Consider the following 21,466-nt stretch of genomic DNA (forward strand, 5'->3'; position numbering starts at 1 on the left):
AACAAAAATAACCAAAGGTAACGAGGTCAAACAGTTTGGTACTCTTACACTGCCACCGGCTCCTTGAACTTGCCAAACTGTTGGATTTGGAACATCAAATCGCCACCGTTCACGTACTCCATCACAAAGAATAAACGGTCCTGGAAGGAGGGGTGTTCTGCATCTGTTGTTTTTCTTGATATCGGCCTTGACTTACCATTGTCTGAAAGCAGGAGTGCAGTTGGACAAGGAAGGGCGGCTTTTCACCCAGCGCCAGGACACGTTTCTCGATCATGGTGCACTCGACGTCGTCGTCCTGGATGATCACATCCTTCTTGAGTATCTTTATGGCATACAACTCCTCGCTGCCCTTGCGTTCGGCCAACAAGACCTGAAAGTATTGTTTAATTTAATGTTTTTTGTATAAAGTTTAAATACAAACGATTTACATATGTACATTCATTTAAAAGTGTTGCTAAAAAGCAAGAAAAAAATATGCTGTACTCAGCGAATGAATTTCAAAACAAATAAAAACAAATTGTGTTTTAGGTGGCGCCATCTAACTAACAGGGGCTACAATGAAGTGCGAGCATGACGCAATTATATAAGCTGGTCTTCTACATTTTTCAGCCCTCTCTCTTTGCTCTCAGAGAGACAAGCGCTAAAAAAAGATAACCGTTTTACTTTCGAAGATTTGACAAAGGTCTGGCAAAAATAAGAAGAGATCAGATTCCCCCTTGAGAGTACCTTATTTAGTTGAATCATGAGTGCAGTTCTTTTGCTCTATTCCGCTCTCTCCAATATTTCACCTCATTTTGTCAAAAATGTGACGTCATGACATAAACTTCCCTAATATGTATTTTCTAAAATATTAGTTCGATTTGGATAAGTTTTCGCTGTGTCGATAGATAATGACATTCTTTATGTTACGTACTTCTCAACCAATTTTAAAAATCTCTTCGAATAACAGGTATAAAAAAATCAAAAGGTAACATGACAAAGTTGTAATTTACTGAATTGTTGCTTTTTGTGCCCACCTTGCCAAACGATCCTTTGCCCAGAACTTTGATAAAATTAAAGTCCGTGGCCCGGATCATGTCCTTTTTGGATGACGTATGCGTGTTCGTGTCGCTGCGCATCACCATCGGTTTTTTCTGCGACGGCTTCTGCTTGAGCTTGAGTAGATCCTGTTCGTCATCCGCACATGGCACATTGTAGTACTCGCCCTCGTCCTGGGTGAGCAGCTTAAACCAGCCATTGGTGGGGTTCTTGATGATCTCCGAAATGCCAAAGGACAGAGCGCCCATAAAGTCATTGCGGGAGGTGCGATCCCAGTCCCACACCTCGATCAGGATGCGTCGATCTTTGTCCTCGGGTTTCAGATCACTAAAACATCATAATTCAAATTTTAAGGACTACTGAATCTAAACTAAAGGGTCTTATAACATAATGGTAAGATATATGTATATATTTGTTTACTTGTCTAATTTAAGAGCATTTTTATTTATTTTAGTTTTTTCCGAGCAAAGTAAAGAAAAATAGAAAAGTTTCAGAAAGAATCGCTCACATATAAATATCTTATACTTAATTAAAAAATAAACCCTCTCAATTAATCTAATTTGCCATAAAATATTAAACAAAATACTTACTAGCTGAGTGTCTCATTCCAGACAGGATTCAGGCAAGCTTTGATGGTGCGAGTCTTCTTCTTGGACTGATCCTTGTCGTCCGGAATTAGCTTCACCTTCACATAGGGATCGCTAAGTCCGTTTGGGTCCATGGGTATGAGATTGCGACCCTCCTTGACTAAAAAGACAGGACAATGCAATGGGGGTGGTGCTAAACAGCTGTGGTGGCATAAGCAGTCAATTAAAACCCATCCCGGCCACAAAGCAGCTACGGAAATTACGTGAAATATGCTCCTGGGCATGAACAAAGCATTGTGTCCTGGAGGACACGCAACCATCCATCCATCCAGTGGCGCTGCTTTGTTCAGCAAACTGCATTCTAGTTTGGCCTTCATTATGTGGCACTTGCGGCTAACGAAGGAGAACGAATATACAGAGAATTTCCTTAAGCGCGCATAATGAATTAATGCAAATCGTAAGCAATTTTCCCAGGAGCCCAAAGGACTTGCAACTTTCGTTTCCATCAGGAAACGAAACGAATCGGAACACAGAGCAGAGCAGGGCAGCAAAGAAATACAAAGGCGCAAAGACTGTGTAACATTTTAAGCGCGTTGCTTGGGAAACTTTGCGGCTTCCCGAGGCATAATATCTTTTCCACTTGCCTTTTTTTATCATATATATTCCGAAAACTTTTCGCCCACTTTCGGCCCCCGAAGGCGGCTTGCGCACAGAAACAAAATAAAAAACTTAGAACGCTGGGCCATAATTGGTAACAATACTTAAGCGGCTTAATTTTGTATTCCCGCTTGGCTTGGTAGCCACTTACTCTGGACAGTAAGCAGATTCTCCTTGACGTTGATCTCCAGATAAATGCGACCCCGTCGCTCAGTGTGATCGCATCCGCACAAACTGGGCACATTCTCCTTGCAGCGTGCATGTACGTTCATGTCACATGCTTTTTGAAAAATGTTAAAAAAGTATAAGGATTAATTTCCACTTTTAAATAGTCTGAAGGCGAAAAAGTAAGGGTTGGCTAATAGAGTTTGGTTAGTGGGATTGTTAGGCATGAGTTGGTAGTTGATGTGAGACATAGCACACACACACACACACACACGCACAGAGAGGTACAGTCTCGCACACGGAACAAGAGTGATGTACTTACCGTGTGTCTAAGGTTTTCCCATGAAAATGCAGCAGATTAATCTGCCCTGTAGCATGGGTCCTAGCAAAACCAATCAGTAAATAAAACCCAAACCAATTTACCACCCATCAGACCATTTTACTGCCAGCGGAAATTTACAAACTGTTGCTTCTCCACGATTGAAGCTACACTTGTGACTCTAACTCTGACAAGTGGCAAGTGGCGTTCAATTGGAAATTATTTGCTAAAATCAAATTGCGATTCATTTTCATGAAATACGTTTTGTTTTCAATTAAAGCACTTTGCCCTCATCATCGGCCATCGTCAAGCATCAATGGGCATCATCCTGTTTGTGCCGATTGCCTCAGTTTCCTCTCACATATCCGCTTTCCCCGACTTTTCCTTTCGGGGCTATTTTCCCTTGGCAACATTCCGCTTTGGTGAAGTGTAAAATTACTTTCTCGTTCCTCCCCGCCACCCTTGGCAAGGTCTTAATTTCATTCAAGCGAACGTTGCGTATACGTAATGTTCAGCTCTCGCTGCGTATGCGTGATATTTAAGTTACGTTTTGTTGGGCTGGCCCTGTGGCATGTTGGTCAGCACAGAATGTGCAAAAATGTGTACACAAAGGCAAACTAAAAAAGGGTTTTCCTTTGCCGTAGCATAGAAAAAGACACACATGTGTTTTCCTGCAGGAAAAAAGCAAACAAACCCACAGATATGAGTGTGTATTCATAATGTGGCCTCAATTTGTGTAGTATCATTTCAATCCAATGTATTTAAGTTCACTTCCTTTATTTGCATAAACTATTTTTGTATACATTGTGTGAGTCAAATACATGGTAGAGATAAAAACCAATTCGGATAGACAAACTTCTAAAAAACTGTTTTAGGCTACCTACATGAACATGTTTGGTTTGGTCTAATTAAAATATTTTCCATTTGTATTTAAAAAGCGAAAAAGAATTAAGCAAAAAAAAAATTTATTTTTGGGTGTTTACTTTAGCGAATGTTAAAAATCGCATTCCAAACTAGTTAAATGATTAGATCAAGTTTTCATTTTGCAAGGAACACATCTTGTCTGTCTAAAACTTCCAAATAGCGCATTGACAGTGTAGCAGCGTCCAGCTGGACCGCAATCCGCTAAAAAATTTTCAGGTCTATATAAGTGATCGCGATTTCTGAACGAATTTACACTTACGGTGTTTAGGGGCTCCTGCACAATATAGCAAGGACAGTAGAGTAATTAGCAGAAAAGCCTTTGAACAGACATCCATTCTTAACAAATGCAATGAATAAAATGATTGTAAGTGATTTTCTTCAGAATCATATACTTTTTGTGGCATGATAATTGCAATTGACTTAGTATGGACAAGTGTATAATGCCTAATTTCACAAGAAATGGAGTATTAATTAATACTGTCACAACAACTTCAAACAGTAATGTCAAAGTTCTTTTAAAACCGAAAGTTATGTATATATAAGTTGAGTTGTTTGCGTATATGTTTAAGAAGAAAGATTTATACGCGTATATGTTTAAAAATATTAAAGCTATGATGAATTTTGTCTCAATAATTCAATCGATCCTATGGTAGCTATATGATATCGTTTTCTGGTTTTGATAAAATTTTAAGCGTTATTCTGAGCATAGGTCCAAAAATGTTTTTTGCAAAAATTAAAAAAAAATATATTTTAATTTTTCCCATGGGAACTATATATTATAGCCGGCCTATTTTAATAAAATTAAAATCGCAGTTCTGAAATATTGAACCATTACTACTTCTTAAAAATTTAAATTAAAAACAGCAAAGTTATCATTTTTTCATTTATGTTTTTGATTAATCCTATGGGAGCTGTATGATATAGTCATCCAATCCGGCTCGTTCCTAAATAAGAAGACTTTTGGGATAGTTTCATGCAGATAGCTTTAAAACTGAGAGACTAGTTTGCGTAGAAACGGAAGGACATGGCTTGATCGACTCTCCTAGTTATGCTGATCAAGAATGTTTATACTTTATAAGGTCGGAAATGTATCCTACACTGTGTTGCAAGCTTCTGACTAAAATTATATAACCCTCTGCAAGGGTTTAAAAACAAAGAAGTTAAGTTGATTTTCCCTGTGTTATTCTATTAAAAAGCTTATTGTTTTAAAATTTGCATTATTGGTGGGAAAATAACTATCATTTATTTGTACATTTTATGAACATTTCTATTCCTTTTCCAAAGTGTAAAGTTTGAATCTATGCAGTTCGGCCCTTGCGCCTATCGCGGCAACATTTCTGACCAGCCGGGCAATTTCCGGGAATCATTGGGCAAGGGTTGCTGAGTTGGGCACAATATCCACCTTGACCGCACGCTAAAATATTGATTAACCTAGGTAAGTGACGTCAGGACCCTGGCTTAAGTGCAAGTTATACTAACGGGCTTGTCCATAAGTGGGATCAAGGAACAAGGACAGAAGTGCTGCCACCAAAAAGAGCTTCAAGTAACCGATCATCTTTGCTAACTGACTGGCTGGTGCAGACATCTTTTATACTGTATATGCCGTGAAAATTGTATTTTCTTGGGTTCAAATTGGCTTAAAGCATGGTATTAAATTTAATCTCTATCTATATAGCCATAATCTACAGGCTATAATCGCTCTAACACTATGGCCACGTTTACTTTTCTTTGCCATATTTTGGGTTTCTAATTGTAAACAATTAGTTATTAAAATGCTACAACATTAGTAGCACCGTAAATCTACAGAAGAATACAAATTCCTTGTTCCGGTTATTTAATATTTATATTAATGTGCATTTGAATAATTGAATTATTGATTTAGTTCAGTATTAAATCTGTGAATATGGCAGACAATTTGTCGTCTAGTGTTTTATCACTTGCTTTCTCATAATGCATTTTGACCTGACAGTTTTAATAAATAAGGAAACTAAATGCAATGCTGATTGTACTAAAGCAATACTCAGCAGACGCATTTCTTGATAAAAAAGAAACAAAATAATAGGGCCGAATATTTTTCGTCATTTCGTCAAGTGTTAAATCACTTGTCTAATCAAAATGCCTCCTTACACGGCAACATTTTTCTCTTTTCCTTGTACATTTTCCTGGAATTTGTGGGCATTCATTTAGGGTAGAAACACACCTTCCCTCTCCACATGCTGAAATATTGATTTAATTTTAAAAATGATCAAAATTTAAATGTGTAAAGCTTTTACTCCTAGTTAACTTAGTGGAACAGCCGAAGCCGATGTTGAGGACTAGGAAAACTGCCAGCAAGAAGACCTTGAAGCAACCGACCATAGTTGGGGACTAGTTAATTTTCACTTCTTCGAAAGGGCTGTGTGCTGAGTACCATTCTTAATTCATTAGTCTTTATAACCGTATCATCTTAATAGTCTGTCGAAAGCTGTTTTTTATGAAAAAAAAATGCCGAATATGAAGCACATAAATCACTTTCATTTATTAAATTGAACTCCAAAATACATTTCAAAAAGAGTTTAAGGCTATCCCGTATGATATCCTTTATTTTTATAGGGATGACTATGCACTACACACCAAGGATCTGTTTCGCATTCTGCATTTTTGAGTATAATATGTTAGTGATCGCTTTAAACCAAAAATAACCAAAAGAAGCTAATCACCCTTGCAAACTACTTGACTATTGGTTTTTTGGAATAGATAAAAATTTAGAGGAATGCCAAATTTATTAGTCTCAGTTTAAATTTGAGTGGTTTTTAAATGAATGGCAATGTAGCTATTTAGAAAGGAAAAATAACAATCAAGTTGATTATAAACCAGAAAAGAATAAATTGGTTTTTCTCTTTTAATATTTGGTTTCTAAATACATTGAAAGACACTTGGAATTGATGAAAGGGCTGACAAACGTTTTTATTGTGAGAAAATATTAGTGTTTGTGAAATAGAGTTTCAATACTTATTTGAAACGAGTTTCTGAAACTGCCCCGTGGATTAACTACTGAAATATAGTTCACCAAACCGCTTTATACTTTCCCGGGGTATTCGGCGAAAAGGCAGCATTTCTCATTACGGTTTGAACAGTAATCAAATGTATTTTGACAAGGATTTGCCCTAGTTACACACCAACCCGCTCCGCATCCTGAAATATTGATTAGACTATTTCAGTAGAATATAACAAAGAGGTGTAGTTTACATACGTGCACCAATAGTTCTCTTTTGCAGCCCTCCCAGCACGGGACTAACGATCTCAGCGAAAACAAATGCGACAAAAAAGACCCAATACAAACTTATCATCATTGTTGACTAGTTGATTCACAGTTTTTTAACAGGGTTATATATACAAAATGATGCTAATTAGATTATTCTGGTTAACTGCGGTTTTAAAAAACTGGAATGTAGCCATTTAGACCAAGAATAATTGTATTATAATATAACTTAATGGCATCCATTACTATTTTTGACCTTTGCCGCCAAGTTTCGAATCATTTCGATATATAACATATAAATATCGGCAGAGCTTTCACAAGGTCTTTAATTTTTTTTTTTACAATTTACTTTTATTTGTAACAATAACCATTTCTGTCAAATAGTCTCGATAAAAAATTCACATATATAGGGAACTAATGAGAAATTTTCTAAACAAAATATCGTTTTATTGCTAGGCATGAAAAATTAGTATCGATTAGCTAAAAGATAAAAACCCATGACAAGATCAGGGAATTTTGAATTACTTTGGCAGCAATCTTAGTTTAAGCTTCTTTGCAAGGGTACTCAGAGTATTCGCAATTATATATTACATATTTAAAATGACTGAAACTTAATTGACAAATGTCTACATACTGTAAAGTATTTAAGTTTATCCTCCAATTGAAATAGCATTTAATGGCCAATTGTGACACATTTAACCAAGTAATTTTATCTGCTATTGCAACCTTGAATTTTTTGGAAATATTTCATCTCTCATGTTTTTCAAGTACAATACAGGCACAAACCACAATGGGATGTTTATACACAAAGGACACTCTCACATTTCCATTAGCTTCGGCTCTGGTGGTCTTTGTATGTTTTTGTTGGGGTCAATGGCGCGTAATTAAATTATTTGTTTGGCAAAAAGGTAAGGGATACCCTTGCCACAAAACATTTTTATATATTAATACCCCTCGGCGAAGGCAAATTTCTGGGAAAGTTCTACGCTAAGTCGCTAAACATGACGTCTACAAATACGTAAATATATTGTTGGGCCTTTAAAATTAGTAAACATTTATTAAATGGCTTTGCAAACTCGACATGCACTTGCAATAACGTGAAAATTAACAAGTTTTTAAGAATGTCAACGAAAACGAAAACTGAAAAGAAAAGCAAATGCAGGAGGCAGCTGGCAGGGCAAATAAAATGGGGGGAAAAGCGGGAAAAGCTGGCGGAAACTTGTCAGCGACAGTGACAAAAGCAACAACAAACAACTCGCCCAAGTGTGCAAAACATTCACACATACACTCACGCACACACATCCACTCTGGCAAACACAAACACAAAGACAAGTGCACACTTGAGCGGGAACAAAGCGCTGCTAATTGTAAATTGCAACAATCTAAAAAGTCTGCAGCGCCGCCACCAAAAATGCAAATGAGTTGGGACACTTTACTATATACTACACTAAATAAGGTGGGTACTTTTTGGGGGACTTTACCTCGACACTTCAGACCCTTGTGCGTGATGCCGTGCAAAAGAGACCCACAATGATCGCAGAACGTCGGCGACAGGAAGGTGACATTCTGCCATTTGTGGGGCATTTGATGCGCCTGAGTCGCCGATTTCGATTACGATTTCAATTTCGGTTTCAGATTTCATATTTGAGTTTGAATTGGAATAGAAAACTAATGGAAAATTAACGCTGGGCATAGGTATAGGTGTTCGTAATAGCTACATAGGTGCAGTGGCAAATAAACATAAAGGATTACAAAACAACGTGAGATAAAGGACACACAAATACGGAACTAAAAGTTGATTTTACTGAAAATGATTTATTCGGTTTGAAAGTATGCACACTGTTTTTAATAACATGGGATAATGAAACCTAACACTTAAATACCATTTACAGGAAATAAAAATTGATTTACAACAATTTCTACAACTTTTCAAATAAGGAATAGCAAGGAAAGGAAAAAATGGGATTTAAAAAGGTTTAAGATTAAATTGTTGTGGATCAAATAACAAAATGTTGTTATTGTAATACAAATGAATAGCAGCAGTTTTTAAAAAACTGGAAGTAATTATTGAAAAACTTGGTTATCAAATGTTTTGATCAATGGAACTTAAAAGTTTAAAGACAAATTTAGTAGAACATATTTTTAAATGAATAAAATGGGTTTTTATTTTTCGAAATTGTTAGTTTTAGGGGTTAATACACTATAAAGTTTGTTTATTTATACTGATTGAATTTTAATTTAATTAACTCCCGGAAAAAGCTTTAAAAGCATTTTTGCACCCCGAACTGCATCTTTTTGGGTTGCCAAATGCAGATGTTTTCCAGCGACACAGCTTTGCTTTTGTGCTAATGAAATAAACGCGACGTTAATTGAGTTGCAAGTTGGCCATCACATGTCACAAACAGCGAATTCAAATGAAAATGGAAGAGGGTTTATGGTGGCAGTGTGATGAGTGGGTATATGCATTGCACATATATAGGAATACATACATATATTATATATAAAACACCCAGTGGACGGTTTTGAACATAAGTAACCAGCGAAGGTTGCAAAGACAATTGCTGCCTAATCCTTTTCAAGGAGCTCTTACACTCACACAATAAAAAATCTCTCTCACACGTGACATTGGCTGAAAACTTTGAGGTTATTTTCTTATGGCAACATTTCCCCCAGTCGATTGTTGTGCCAGTTTGCGGTGGGTGGTGGTGGTGGGTGGATGGGTGGTGCCGCAGGCAAGGACATTTGATAGCATTATGCGCCAGCATGAGCATCCACTGAGTAGTTCCCCTATATACCCCATTTTTTTTGGGAGCTTCAGCAATTTGTTGTTTGTCTCTGCCAAGGTTCAACAGCTGCTCAGCCATTAATATCCTTTTGCTACCAAAAGACAAACACCAGCAGAAGGCAAACAGACACATACACGCTCACACGCACACTCAGACACACAAACGACCTTGGCAGGGGCACAGCAAAAAAAAAAAGTTGTTGCATACTTTGGCGGGCATGCTCAAGGCCGCGAGGGTAGGCGGTGGTCTATGTGGGGCTGGCGGGGGATTTATTTGGATAAAATGCAATCGCATTGAAGGTAAACACGTGTGTGTGTGTGTGTGTGTGTGTATAGTATGTGCGGCTTCCAATTGGACTCGCTTTTGAGGGACCCTGGATAGCCACAGGTGCGGACACTCGAATCGAGGCCGGAGACCCATGACATTGCGAAATTTCGGCCGTACAGTGGAAGTTAAATACAATTTACTTTGGCTACCAAAAAAATTGCTATTCAATTGCTATAGAATTGAAGCCAAATTTACCAAAAGCAAAATTGGACTTAAAGTTCCAGCTAGCTTGGCAGAAAAAATATGTATTTAAGAACATGGGTTCTGTAGAGTTTTTATTACAAATGAATTTTTTGTTGTAAATCAAAAAGATTTAAATAAGAACAAATCTTCTACTTTGTAAACCAATTTTAATAGTGAAAATTTAGTAACTAAAATAATTGATGTTCGGAAAAGGAGAGATAGATTTCTAAAGTAAAGAAAAGTCAAAGATTTTTTTTTTAATTATAAAGCTTATTTTTTTAGTGAAATGGTTCAAAATAGCGTGAGACTTTACTTATTTAGATTATTGCTATTCGGAAGTGGGTAGATAATATCTTCTAGATATACACCAATATATTTCTAAAGTAAAATTTACTTATAAGTAACAGCTTAATTTTAACAAAAAAATACTTTTTTAAGAAAAATTGAAGAGTTTTTATTATAAACTGTTTTTTTCTAAGTCAATTTAAAAAAAGCCTTTTAAAAGAACAAAGCTTATACTTTGTTAACCAATTTGAATGAAATTTGTTTATACTAAGCCAATTTATTTTCCCTAACATAACATAAAAGTTCAGGCCACTGAAGCACGACTGTGTGAAATGGTGTGCTCTATTCTTATCATTACGTCACAGAATCTGAGTATCTGCCACATAAAAGCCCCCTTCAGACGTTTCCCAATAAATCTCTTGGCCCACGCACAAACTCACACACACACAGACACGAGCACACGCAGATAGAATTTCATTTGGCTAACACGCCCCCATTTGACGCCTACTTATTTGCCACGTGCCAGAGCGAAAAATTTCAAAAAATATTTGCAGCACGAATTTATCACAGCATTCTTTGCGTCGCTGCCTGTCACCTAACAAATTTGTGCCCCGCCCATATTTCCATATCGCCGGAAAAAAAAAGTCCAGCCGCCCCCACTTTTCCATATCGCTATCAACATCATCATCTAGCTCTGGATGGCAGCTCCCATTACTCCATTCAGTGTAATTTTTGGTATATAAAACGCCAGTCAGCACACATATACTCGTATACTTCCACATAACTGCCGGCATATTAACAGCTGATGCCCGATAACAAATGGGGTGGTGGTGGTGGTGGGTAAATATAAATTGCCATGTCATTTATTCCGACAATCCAGATGATATGAACTCCCAAACGTGGTCATATCGCCATCTGATAGCATTTTATGGCCCTAAACTGCATTTGTTTTCAATTTCCGCTTCAAATTGAAATTAAATTCAAAAAATTTTTGAGAAATCCCAATCGACTCTGCTCAGGTGTGAAGCCTAGCTTTGGCAAAAATTGGATTGCCTACACCTGTCGCAATAAATTTGATCCGATTTGTTGCACAGGTTGGTGGCAACAAAGAGCCAAACGCTACACTGACACAATAATAACATTTAAGCGTATTGGGCCAGGTTGTATTTCACATACATACACAGGGCCAAGAGAAAAGGCTAAGTGAGTTAAGCATTTTGCAGGGGCCAATTTTATTCGGGGTTGCCATTGCCATGGCATCACACTCGACGGCAGAGATGGAGGTGACATTTGAGTTTCCGAATCGGAGAATGCTCTCTTATTGCCTCTGCATTTGGTGTTTACACTTGACTCGCTCTAATTAAGCCAGTTGCCATGGCTGTGAATTAATTGCCAGAATCACTGACAAACCACATGGTTGGGGCTCTATAGTAGTTACAGTTTCCTCAAGCAGCCAGCCAAAATAATACTTAAGGCCCAGGCCAAGAAGTCGGTTGGAAGCTGCTCAAGGGGTAGCATCACTTCTTTAAGGAAACTACTTCTATTTCTGTATGCAAAAAACTTAAACTATACCATCATCAAAAATAAAATAAACAAAATAAAATACAAAAATAAAATAAGTTAAATTAAATAGAACATAAAAATGGAACATTTATTTGTAGTACCAATACAAGTGTTGATATAAAAAAAATAGCCAATCCTCTTTTGAAAAAATAACATAAAATGAAGTAATTTTATATAAATAAGTATCGAAAAGGCGATTCATAAAAAATTTTGAATACTTAAAGTTTACTCCCTGTAAGTTACTCAAAACGTAAGCTTAACTTAACCATTAAGTAATGCTACTAGCCAACATAAAAACCCAATTTCCACCACTACAGCGAATGTAGTCTAAAATCAAAAAATAATATTTAGTAAACTTAACTAAACCAAATTTGCTTTACAAAATTTTAAACAAATGTTTCTTTGCAAGAAAAGCAAAAAAGTGTCCGTCAAACCCACAAATATAAAAGGGATCAAGAACTAAGCACATTTATTTTTTCCTAAAATGTAACAACCTCGAGGCAGGACCTAAAAAAACTTTTTATCTGAAACACTTCCGCAATTTGTTAGTGGGCCGAAACACACATTAAAATTATATTTATATCACAGGGCAGATGCACAAAAATTTTTTAAACAAATGACAAGCATTGTCCTCTTTGGAGTATCCCTGGCATGTGCATAATTATGCAAATGAATTGGTTGAAAGGGGAGGGGGAAAAGTAGGCGGGAAAGTGGGTGGAAAAGTGGGTTAAACGTGGCGCACAGAGAAAACTTTCAGTGTGGTTCGGTTACGGGAAAGTGAAGAGCAAGCAAACAATGTACGAAAAAAGGAAAGCCTTTTGCTGGGTGTATCGACATATTTACAAAGGTGCGGCCTGCTTATAGTATACATATATCTGCTGCTGTATATTTGTAGGTAAAACAATTTAAATAATTAACTTTTAGGGCCTGTAAAAGAAACTTTCTCCATGTTGTTGACCAGGTCAAATTGCGTTTAAAATTTAATTCCCACACAGATACAGGCACACACACACACATACATTATCATCCTTATTTACACTGACAGTAGGGTTTTTTGTTTTTTTGGAAAAGGATTAAAAGTTAAGTGAAAGAGAGAAGCGAATAACTTTTGTGGTTAGAGATAGAAGGTAGAAGCTGAAGGGAATATACTTATTGGGGAGTAAGAGGTTCAAAAGGCTTCTAGCTTAGGGGTTGGGGTTACCTGAGCATTTGAGACCCTGGTGGTAAATGCCATACAGCAGGGAACCACAATGATCGCAGAACGTGGGTCCTGCGTATGTGAATGGCTCGAAATTGTGTTGAGTTTTTGGTGAGTCCTTTATTATTGTATATATTTTTTGTGGTTGCAACAATTTCAATTTCAATTTCGATTGCGAATTCATTTGGTTTTGTTTTTTTTTTTTTTTTTTTTGGTGCGTGGTTTCGTGACAGCGTGATTTGGACAGCGAATTGAGTTTTTGGTTTGATTTTGGTGGATGCACACATGGAAAAGAATACAAAGTACAAATTTGGTTCATGGTAAATCAACAGAGCACAATGACAAATTAACAAATTCGCGTCTAACTATCGCACTGAAAACATAACAAAGGACAAACTCTACTTAAGTTTAGTGTGAGTTTGCTACGACTTTTATTCTAAAGTATTTTATTTTCTGCATTTTCCATGTGCGTAGTTTAAGGGGGAGGGGGGAACTGAAATTTATGCCCAAAAAAAAACTACTTCATTTCATAGCTGTCTCGCCCTAAAAGCCAATCCATCTGAGACTCTTTTCTCTATATTCCTGCCATATTTTCCTGTCTCCCCATCACAACGTTTCTCCTTGGACAGCCCAGCATTACACTTAAAAACAAATTCAAGTAGCTTATTTGGCGGGCAACAAAGAAGTTAAAATTTGTTAAGCTATGTCATAAATATTTATTTTTTGGTACTATTTATTTTAAAGAGCAATGGGCATATTTTACTAACTAAATTTTAATGCTTTATAAGAATTTATTTTAGTGAAAGTGGTTCCTGTCATATATGGGGGCAATAAAGTTAATTAGACTTTATTATTATTAATTTTAAAGACGTATTGGCTACGTTTACTAACTTAACTTCAATGTTAAGATTATGTTTTAATAAAAGTGATTTCTGTCACATTTCTGCGTGTTTTGTGGTTTTCCTGCATAAATATCCAGTGTAGAGCACTGGCTGTGTGAGGAAAAATTCAAATGACATTTTCCATAACCCAGCAGCAAAGGAAAACCCCGGTCGCATTTCTAGCCCCAGCCTGCTTAGCCAAGAAAAGCAAAGTTGACAGGCGAGTCGGGACGAGAGGACATGACAGCTGGGACTTTGGGGACCGACGGATGGATGGACGGACGGACGGACTGGGTACAACCGAAAACCCAAATGACAGTTTAATTTGACAGAGCCCACAAAGACTAAAAGCAAAGCAAATAAGTCCCCATCCCAAAGCCCCCATCCCATTCCCACCCCACTCCCACATGGAAATGCAGTCGGTGCCTTATCCTGCATATCTGTATGCACTATATGTAGTATACCCTGTTTAGCATATGTGTTGGTGCGCACTTACCGAATCGATGCCCTTATCCTTGCCCGGGCAGATGAAGGTGACATACTCGTGGCACCGCTTGTGCACCACGTAGGAGCAAACTGCAGGCGGAGAAAGGGGATTATTCGCAAATCGCTGCACGAAATCGAAGTTCTCGTGGAGATCCCTTACCTTGGCACTGGAATCCTTGCTTCCCGAAGCCCCTGCAAACAAAACAATGAAAGCAAGTGGTTACGGTCAATTTGCAATAGTCGACGAGTTTTTTCTGCCATTACACATCAATTAGCATAAATACTTAATTCTTTATTAATCAATATGCTACTCGGGGGAGGAGAGACAGTTGCCAGCACCGCGGGCCCGTTTAAAATAAATCAATATGAAAACCGAGCAGAGAATTTACAAGGGTCACACGCCAAAAGGCCTGTTCAAATCTCAACTTGTTTGTTTCGCTACTATTGTGACTACTCTACTTATATGTAACACCAAATAACTACAAGGCTTAACCTACATTATTTCGATTCGTAAATTTTGCAAGAGATTAAGCAATAATTAATATTATCTTGACTTTTCTAAATACTCTGTTTACTAATTGTTTAATTATTTGATGGCCTACTGTTTAAATCAATATAAGACCAATCAAAATTCGCAAGTTTTTACTACGATGTTCGATAAGTCAATGTGCAATTTCGAAACAAATAGCAATCAATATAATATTATAATAAATTTAGTTCTAGGCTTAGGCCTTTTAGGTATACACAAAGAAAAAAAATTTTCAGTACTTTTTTGATAATTTAGTCAACAAATTTGTTTTTACCATTAAGTAATGCAAAATTTATGTTATAAAATAGAAACATTTTGCTTTATCTCTTGATTTTTCTTGTATTCCAACCTATCAAGAAGATACGCCAAGTAGCAAGACCAAATAAAATAAGGAATTTCATCGAATCGGGTATCATTTCTAATCAATTTTTTAAAAATGTTTATGACAATAATAATACTAATTTATCCACTATCTGGACTTATAATCAAAATGGTTTATAAAGTGTTTGCATAGTTTATACTAAGTGTGTATATACCTAAATTGAAAATTATGTGTGTGTAAAACGAATAATAGAATATAGAACTAAAGACCACGAACGTGTCAAACGCTTTCCTGGATATTTGCCTATAACAACTAAAAACTTGAAGCCATTCAGGGCTTCATTCCGGGCTACTGGTTAATGGCCAGAACCTGTTGTGTGGCCCAAAGGCTGGGGGTTACGTGAGCTGCTTCCAGCCGGAATACAACCCTCTGCCGTAAATGACTTGACCACAAACCGCCGCACCGATCCCTTAACCCCTTCTGTGTGCCCATTTGGCTGCAATTTGGGACAAGGCAAATTATTCACATGCACGGTGGGAAAACGACGCATACTTATATAGTATAGAATTCATATATATAGTATATATATAGAAATTATAGAAGGAGCAAGTTGAAACTGTTGGGCCAACTTTTGCAACTGCAGTTGAATAAGTTTCAGCACGAACGGACCCGAAACCCGGTCAAAGTTCGGTCCGTTAAGCCAAAGCAAAGTTGATCCGATTAGGTCGTAACCACTTGGACAATTCACACAAATCGGGCGATTTGTTATCGCTGCTAACGAGTGCGAAATTGTGGCTCGTTTCATAATTCTGTTTGCTGCCTCTCTGCTGCAGCCAGCGAATTCCATTTTCCATTTCCCATTCCCCATTTCCCACTACCGATTTAATTTTAATTCTTTTGTCTGACCAGGTTGTCTGTTACTGGCTTTTCACTGTTTTTCGCTACTTTCCCTCGGCTATTTCCCGTTTTTGTTTGCCCATCAAATGAAGTGAAAAAGCAATTTTCCCGCGCCTGCAGGTTATACTTTACTATGATTCCGTTTCGCCTTCATCCCCATCGCCTGCGCCCACACAATTATGATTCAACGGATTCTTTTTTATGCATTTCCATTTTTAATTATGCGCATATTTTCCGACAACGCCAAAAAAAAAAAAAACTGACACAGAGAGATGGAGTTAAAAATGTGTGCAATTTAAGTTAATTAATGAAACGAAAAACATAGTCCCTCATAGCGGCAAAAAATGCATTCAAACTTTTGTTATAATATTAGATTTCAATGGAATTAGTTGATTGTTATGAGAAGATTGTTTTCTAAATAAACCGACTTTGTGCAAATTAATTAGTTCTTGTTTGCGGTTTACCAAAATTCATGTTACAATTACTATGAACAAATTAATATGGTCAATTTTATACTTCTTTAAGGGTTATATTACAATTTAGTTTAAAGTTGTATACAATTTTCTTTATATTTTACATATTTTTAAAATTTATTCTTATTTATCTTGGGGCAATAAAAAAGCAACAGTTCTAACTATTTCTTTGTTATATGCAAATTCTCTATATTGTAACCTTTCAAGCCACTTTACTACTCTATTTTGAAACACTTGTAAAAAATGTACCAAAGAACCTAGAATCTCAAGCAAATATATATCTATCCTAAAACTGATTTATTTCATTTATGAAATTATAGAGTCATAACAATTTTAATATAGTTAAAAATTTTTTTAATTTGTATCCGAAAAACAGTTTTAAAAATCACAAATGTTTTTTTTTTTTTGTTGGTAACCTCTTTAATAATAATAAAATAATTAATTTTTTTTAGCAAACAAATAAATATTAAAAAAAATCGCTTTTATTGTAGTAATTAAGGATGCATTAACCATTTATTTGGCAGTGTATAAATCGCATTAAATCTAATTATAGTACATCCCTCTTATCGTTGGAAAACAGTAAATTGATATGTTCAGGGTATTTCGGGCTTCTATCTGGAATTTCCATCGTGACCTTTTCGGTTTCCGCGCTATTATGCAAATGACGTGCCGTAAACATGGCAAATGTTTCACCTGCTAACCGCAAACGAAGGCGGGTGACACTTTGCTGCCGCATCGGCAACTAAGCCACCCCCTGAGCAACCCCTGAGCCACCCCCTGTGCCACCCACTGATCCACCCACCTAACCACCCCCCCGTGGCTCAGATACGACGTGCCTGCAACGCCTTTTTGCAACACCGAACGGTGTGTGCGTGCCCCCAAAGTCCCCGCACTATTAATTAAAAGTCGAAACCAAGTGAAACAGTGGCTGGAGTTGTTAATTAGCTGCAGCCCCTAAAAACGAGAGGCGTGTTTTTTAGCCTGTTTACTGGTACTGCTGTCAAAAGCGCGTTAATTACGTGTAATAATGATGCAGTGCCGGCAAACAGCGACTTCGCTTTTTGCTACATTTTTTTGAGGCTCGTTTCGTTTTCGTTTTTTGGGCGCTTGGGTTCCTTAATTTCGGTTTTCGGTTTTCAGTTTTGGCCCCACCCGATTTATATGGGCATAGATCGATGATGCTGGCGGCTGGTGGCGCATTTTAAACAGCAATTAATTTAATTATGGCCAAAATGTCTTGGCCGACAATTAGCTAAAGAGCCCAAAGCGATGACGAGAGAGTCACAAGACAGACTTAATAAATTGGCTCGGTTTTATGCCAAGCGACTTCCATATCCATTCATTAGTCGCTGGCTTTAAATTGTCAACGCAACGCTCTGGCATTATGACACTTTGCGGGAAGACAGAGTGTGTTTGTTTATTAAATATGAATTAATATCACTGGAATTGCTCTTCAACGTGTCTGGTGGTTAGAGGGCAGCTCAAACTATGAATATTAAGTGGCGAATTAATTAATTTGTGTGGGCGCGACACTCTAAGACCAACTGTCATTGATGAAATTCAATTATCAATACAATTTATTTTGAAATAATAATTCTACCACGATTCTCTAGCATTACTCAACGAATGGCTTAAAGTATATGCTTCAAAATACCCACATCCATGCATATCCCGACTGATAACCGCTGTAAAAACAAAATTCTGTTCAAAATTCATGTCAACAAATAGGTTTTCAACGGAAGCACAACTTGGATTTTTCGGGGAATTTAATGCGCATGAAATTGATTTATTATCCACGGGGATGCTACCGCCAGGACTGCCAAAAGTAAACAGGTTACCCCATATAATTTCAGTGCTTTCTAGCTTGCTCTTCTGTTTGTTTTTGCTTAGGGAGCAACAATGGATTAAGACAGATTTTGGCAGCCTTACCTAAATTAAATATTACACAGGTTAGCTTTTGTTCTTGCTGGCTTTCTGTAGCATTAGAATGAACTTTCGGGCCAGCTAAAACAACAAGTAATTCGGTGGAATAACTTGACTTGTGGTACAGTGATTGCGCGCTCAGAACAGACATTTATATCGATGGCCTTGTAAAAATATCAACAAACTAATAACTTAAGTGATTTCAAATAGGTTAATTTTGTATGAAATAGAAATCCTTTAAGTTACCTTTAAATCAATTTAACTATTCCTTGATAGGCCCGTTAATTTAATTAATACACTGGTTTATTTACCATTAATGTTCTCTTCCAAGAAATGTAAATTTTCTTAAATGTTGTTTAAATAAATAAGATATTAAAAAAAAAAATGAATTGCGTAATTTTTATTAAGTGTTTGTTTTGTATATTTTTTTTTAATTCCTCTTAGTTTTTCTTAGGCGTTTGATTTTTTTAAATTTTTTTTGTGTTGCCTTTCATACATAACAACATAAATTGATCAATAAAATTAATTTTTCTTCAAAAGAAATATTTTTAAAATTCTCTACATTTTGCTTAGCATAAATGTATTCCATTATTAAAAAAAAAAATCAGTTTGTGATGGCGACCACTGTGAATTTTTCTTTTGTTGCTATATGCTTCATTTATTTGTGTTATTCTTCTTCTTGTGTTGCTCAGTTCTTTCGCCTTGTCAATATACATTTATCGATTCCCACGACTGATGTTATGTGGACGCATGCTGACCATGCTTGGTAGACCCACAAGTGCCACCGATGGGGGTGCTTACGTTGCGGTCAAAATAGTAGTAGTTTTTAGCTTATGATAATAACAAACAAGCATTGTTTGAAAGCAGCTTTTGAAATAATTTGTTTATAATTTTGCGAAGCTTGCAAAAAAATGTTTTGAAAAAAGATTGATTAAGAAATGTTTTTCAATTGTTAACAATTGTTCTTAAGAGAATTTCAAAGAATTATGTAAAGTTTTCATTTACTTTGATACCAATGGTATGTCAATTCTTATTTTGTTGGCCTGCACTCTCAAAAACTCAAACAATGGAACCAAAGAGAAAAAGGAGGTGTTTTTTATTTTTATCTAGGTCAAATTTGTTCTATTATAAGAATTTTTTGATTTTTTTTTAGGTTGATTTCAGTTTTAAGGTCGGTTTTTTAGTACTTAGTAAATTATTTTTATAATATCTTTAAGCTAATATTTTGACCGCTGATGTGTGTCCATATATGTTCGATGTATAATTGTAGGAAGAAGGGGGAACCTGGCAACTACAGGATGCTGGGGGCAGTTTTGGAAGAAGCTAAACTACTCACCAGATAAAGTCCTTGCAGTGGGAGCAGAACGTGGGCTGCTTGAAGAACCGGGCGATGAAGCAGTGATCCTTGACATTGAAGACGTTCTTCTTCTTCAGGGCTCCTTTGCGGAGGCGGGACTTCATCTTGTTCTCGCCCATCGCCTCCCCCTCCGCCCCCTGCTGCTGGGGATCCCCGTTGTTGTCGCTGCCCTCCGTCGACATTGTTGTTGCTGCTGCTGCCCCTTGCCGCCTTGCTTGAAATGTTCTTTTTTTTTTGTTCTGCCTTTCTCGACTGGTATTTCGCAGCGTTTACAAATCGCAAAGGTTCTTTAACTTGCCCACTTGTTGTTGCCGCATTTGAGTGGTGTTGTTGTTGTTGCTGCTGTCGCCTGTGACGTACTTCTGCTGGCTTTGTGTTTATTGATTTTCAGTTTTTGTTCTCGGCGTGTTTTTATTGGGCCTTAAATGCCATCTAACGTTAATAATGGGCGAGAGAACGAAAAAAAAACGATAAGAAAAATCTCGCTTTAATTTGCGCAAAGCAATTTGCATAATTTTATTAATCACTGGCTTCATGCTCGCTGTTTATTTAATTTTTTTTCACTCGCGTCCCGCATCGATTTCAATTGATTTTTGTCTTAACAAGCGCAGCAATTAAACAAAAACTCAAGCAAATGTCACCGGCTTGACGGACAAACAAGCTCATAATTAGCATTAAATTTAATGCGCCGACAGTTAATTATACAAAAGAATTTCCGAGAGGGTTAAGGGCGGAACAGCAGCAATATCATAACTTGCAAATAATATAATTTTTTCCCAGCTGCTTGAATGAGAGACGCAAAAAAAAACGAAGAGTGTGCCCGCCGCGCGTGCAAATAAAAAAGCGGAGTGCAAACGAAATAATTTTTATTTCAATGCTTTTTGCTTTTGTTTTTCAGCTTTATTGAAATTTTTGCAACGCCAATTTTTGTGTGCTTCGCCAACAGACACGTTCTTGCTGGCCACTGCTCTCACCTGTGCAGGTGGCTCAATTTTGGATTCGATTTGTTTATACCCTAAATATTGATTGAATAAAGTGAATGTAAATAAAACGATAAATGGATCTTTTTAAAAATGCATTCAGTAAAGTAACATATTTATAGACATGTAAACTTTACAGAACACCTTGAGCTGGTTTTTGTTTATTTATTTATTGCATATTAATTAAAAATCGATTTAGCGGGGCTCAAATTGTATTGAATATTACTCATAGTTGAAGAAGTAGTTGCTCTTTCTTTTTTATTTTGTGAATAAAGCCTTAAAACTATTATCTTTTGTTGCAACTTGTTAAACTTATCAAAAGTATGTTTTACGTCTGCGGAAATA

The 21,466-nt window shown here is 36.7% G+C and overlaps 2 protein-coding genes and 1 long non-coding RNA gene across 14 annotated transcripts in view; all 3 read right to left on the reverse strand.

The window, feature by feature from the left end:
* Window positions 1-21,466, reverse strand: part of LOC128253713 (protein kinase C, brain isozyme) — a 28,588-nt gene that overhangs the window by 1,441 nt on the left and 5,681 nt on the right. For 7 of the 12 annotated variants that reach the window (XM_052982325.1, XM_052982329.1, XM_052982324.1 and 4 more), the window contains exons 2-11: window positions 20,121-20,573; window positions 18,520-18,546; window positions 14,801-14,832; window positions 14,651-14,730; window positions 13,277-13,391; window positions 2,434-2,562; window positions 1,629-1,785; window positions 1,017-1,365; window positions 197-370; window positions 49-140 (exon numbers count right to left, since the gene is read on the reverse strand). In XM_052982325.1, coding sequence (XP_052838285.1) covers window positions 49-140; window positions 197-370; window positions 1,017-1,365; window positions 1,629-1,785; window positions 2,434-2,562; window positions 13,277-13,391; window positions 14,651-14,730; window positions 14,801-14,832; window positions 18,520-18,546; window positions 20,121-20,323 — 1,358 coding nt within the window. In that variant the 5' untranslated portion in view covers window positions 20,324-20,573. Of the gene's footprint in view, window positions 1-48; window positions 141-196; window positions 371-1,016; window positions 1,366-1,628; window positions 1,786-2,433; window positions 2,563-8,412; window positions 8,525-13,276; window positions 13,392-14,650; window positions 14,731-14,800; window positions 14,834-18,519; window positions 18,547-20,120; window positions 20,574-21,466 lie in introns of those variants that run through there. The other 5 variants (XM_052982331.1, XM_052982335.1, XM_052982332.1 and 2 more) reach the window with 5 other exon arrangements.
* Window positions 3,715-4,187, reverse strand: LOC128253717 (uncharacterized). The gene is made up of 2 exons (XM_052982338.1): window positions 3,950-4,187; window positions 3,715-3,891 (listed from the first exon to the last, which is right to left on the reverse strand). The coding sequence occupies exons 1-2, from the start codon at window positions 4,092-4,094 to the stop codon at window positions 3,797-3,799; spliced, it is 240 nt and encodes a 79-aa protein (XP_052838298.1). The 5' UTR covers window positions 4,095-4,187; the 3' UTR covers window positions 3,715-3,796.
* Window positions 4,851-7,046, reverse strand: LOC128253718 (uncharacterized). The gene is made up of 4 exons (XR_008267481.1): window positions 6,923-7,046; window positions 5,964-6,864; window positions 5,170-5,906; window positions 4,851-5,104 (listed from the first exon to the last, which is right to left on the reverse strand). It is a non-coding gene; the product is annotated as an uncharacterized LOC128253718 (long non-coding RNA).

This window comes from Drosophila gunungcola (assembly GCF_025200985.1).
Source record: "Drosophila gunungcola strain Sukarami chromosome 2R unlocalized genomic scaffold, Dgunungcola_SK_2 000004F, whole genome shotgun sequence".
Lineage (NCBI taxonomy): Eukaryota > Metazoa > Arthropoda > Insecta > Diptera > Drosophilidae > Drosophila > Drosophila gunungcola.

Excerpts from the sequence above, each read along its gene's own strand:
- LOC128253717 (XM_052982338.1), bottom strand. The coding sequence starts at position 4,094 with ATGCCACAAAAAGTATATGATTCTGAAGAAAATCACTTACAATCATTT. Across the intron at positions 3,892-3,949 it reads TGCAGGAGCCCCTAAACACC|CGGATTGCGGTCCAGCTGGA; the intron begins GTAAGTGTAAAT and ends AAAATTTTTTAG.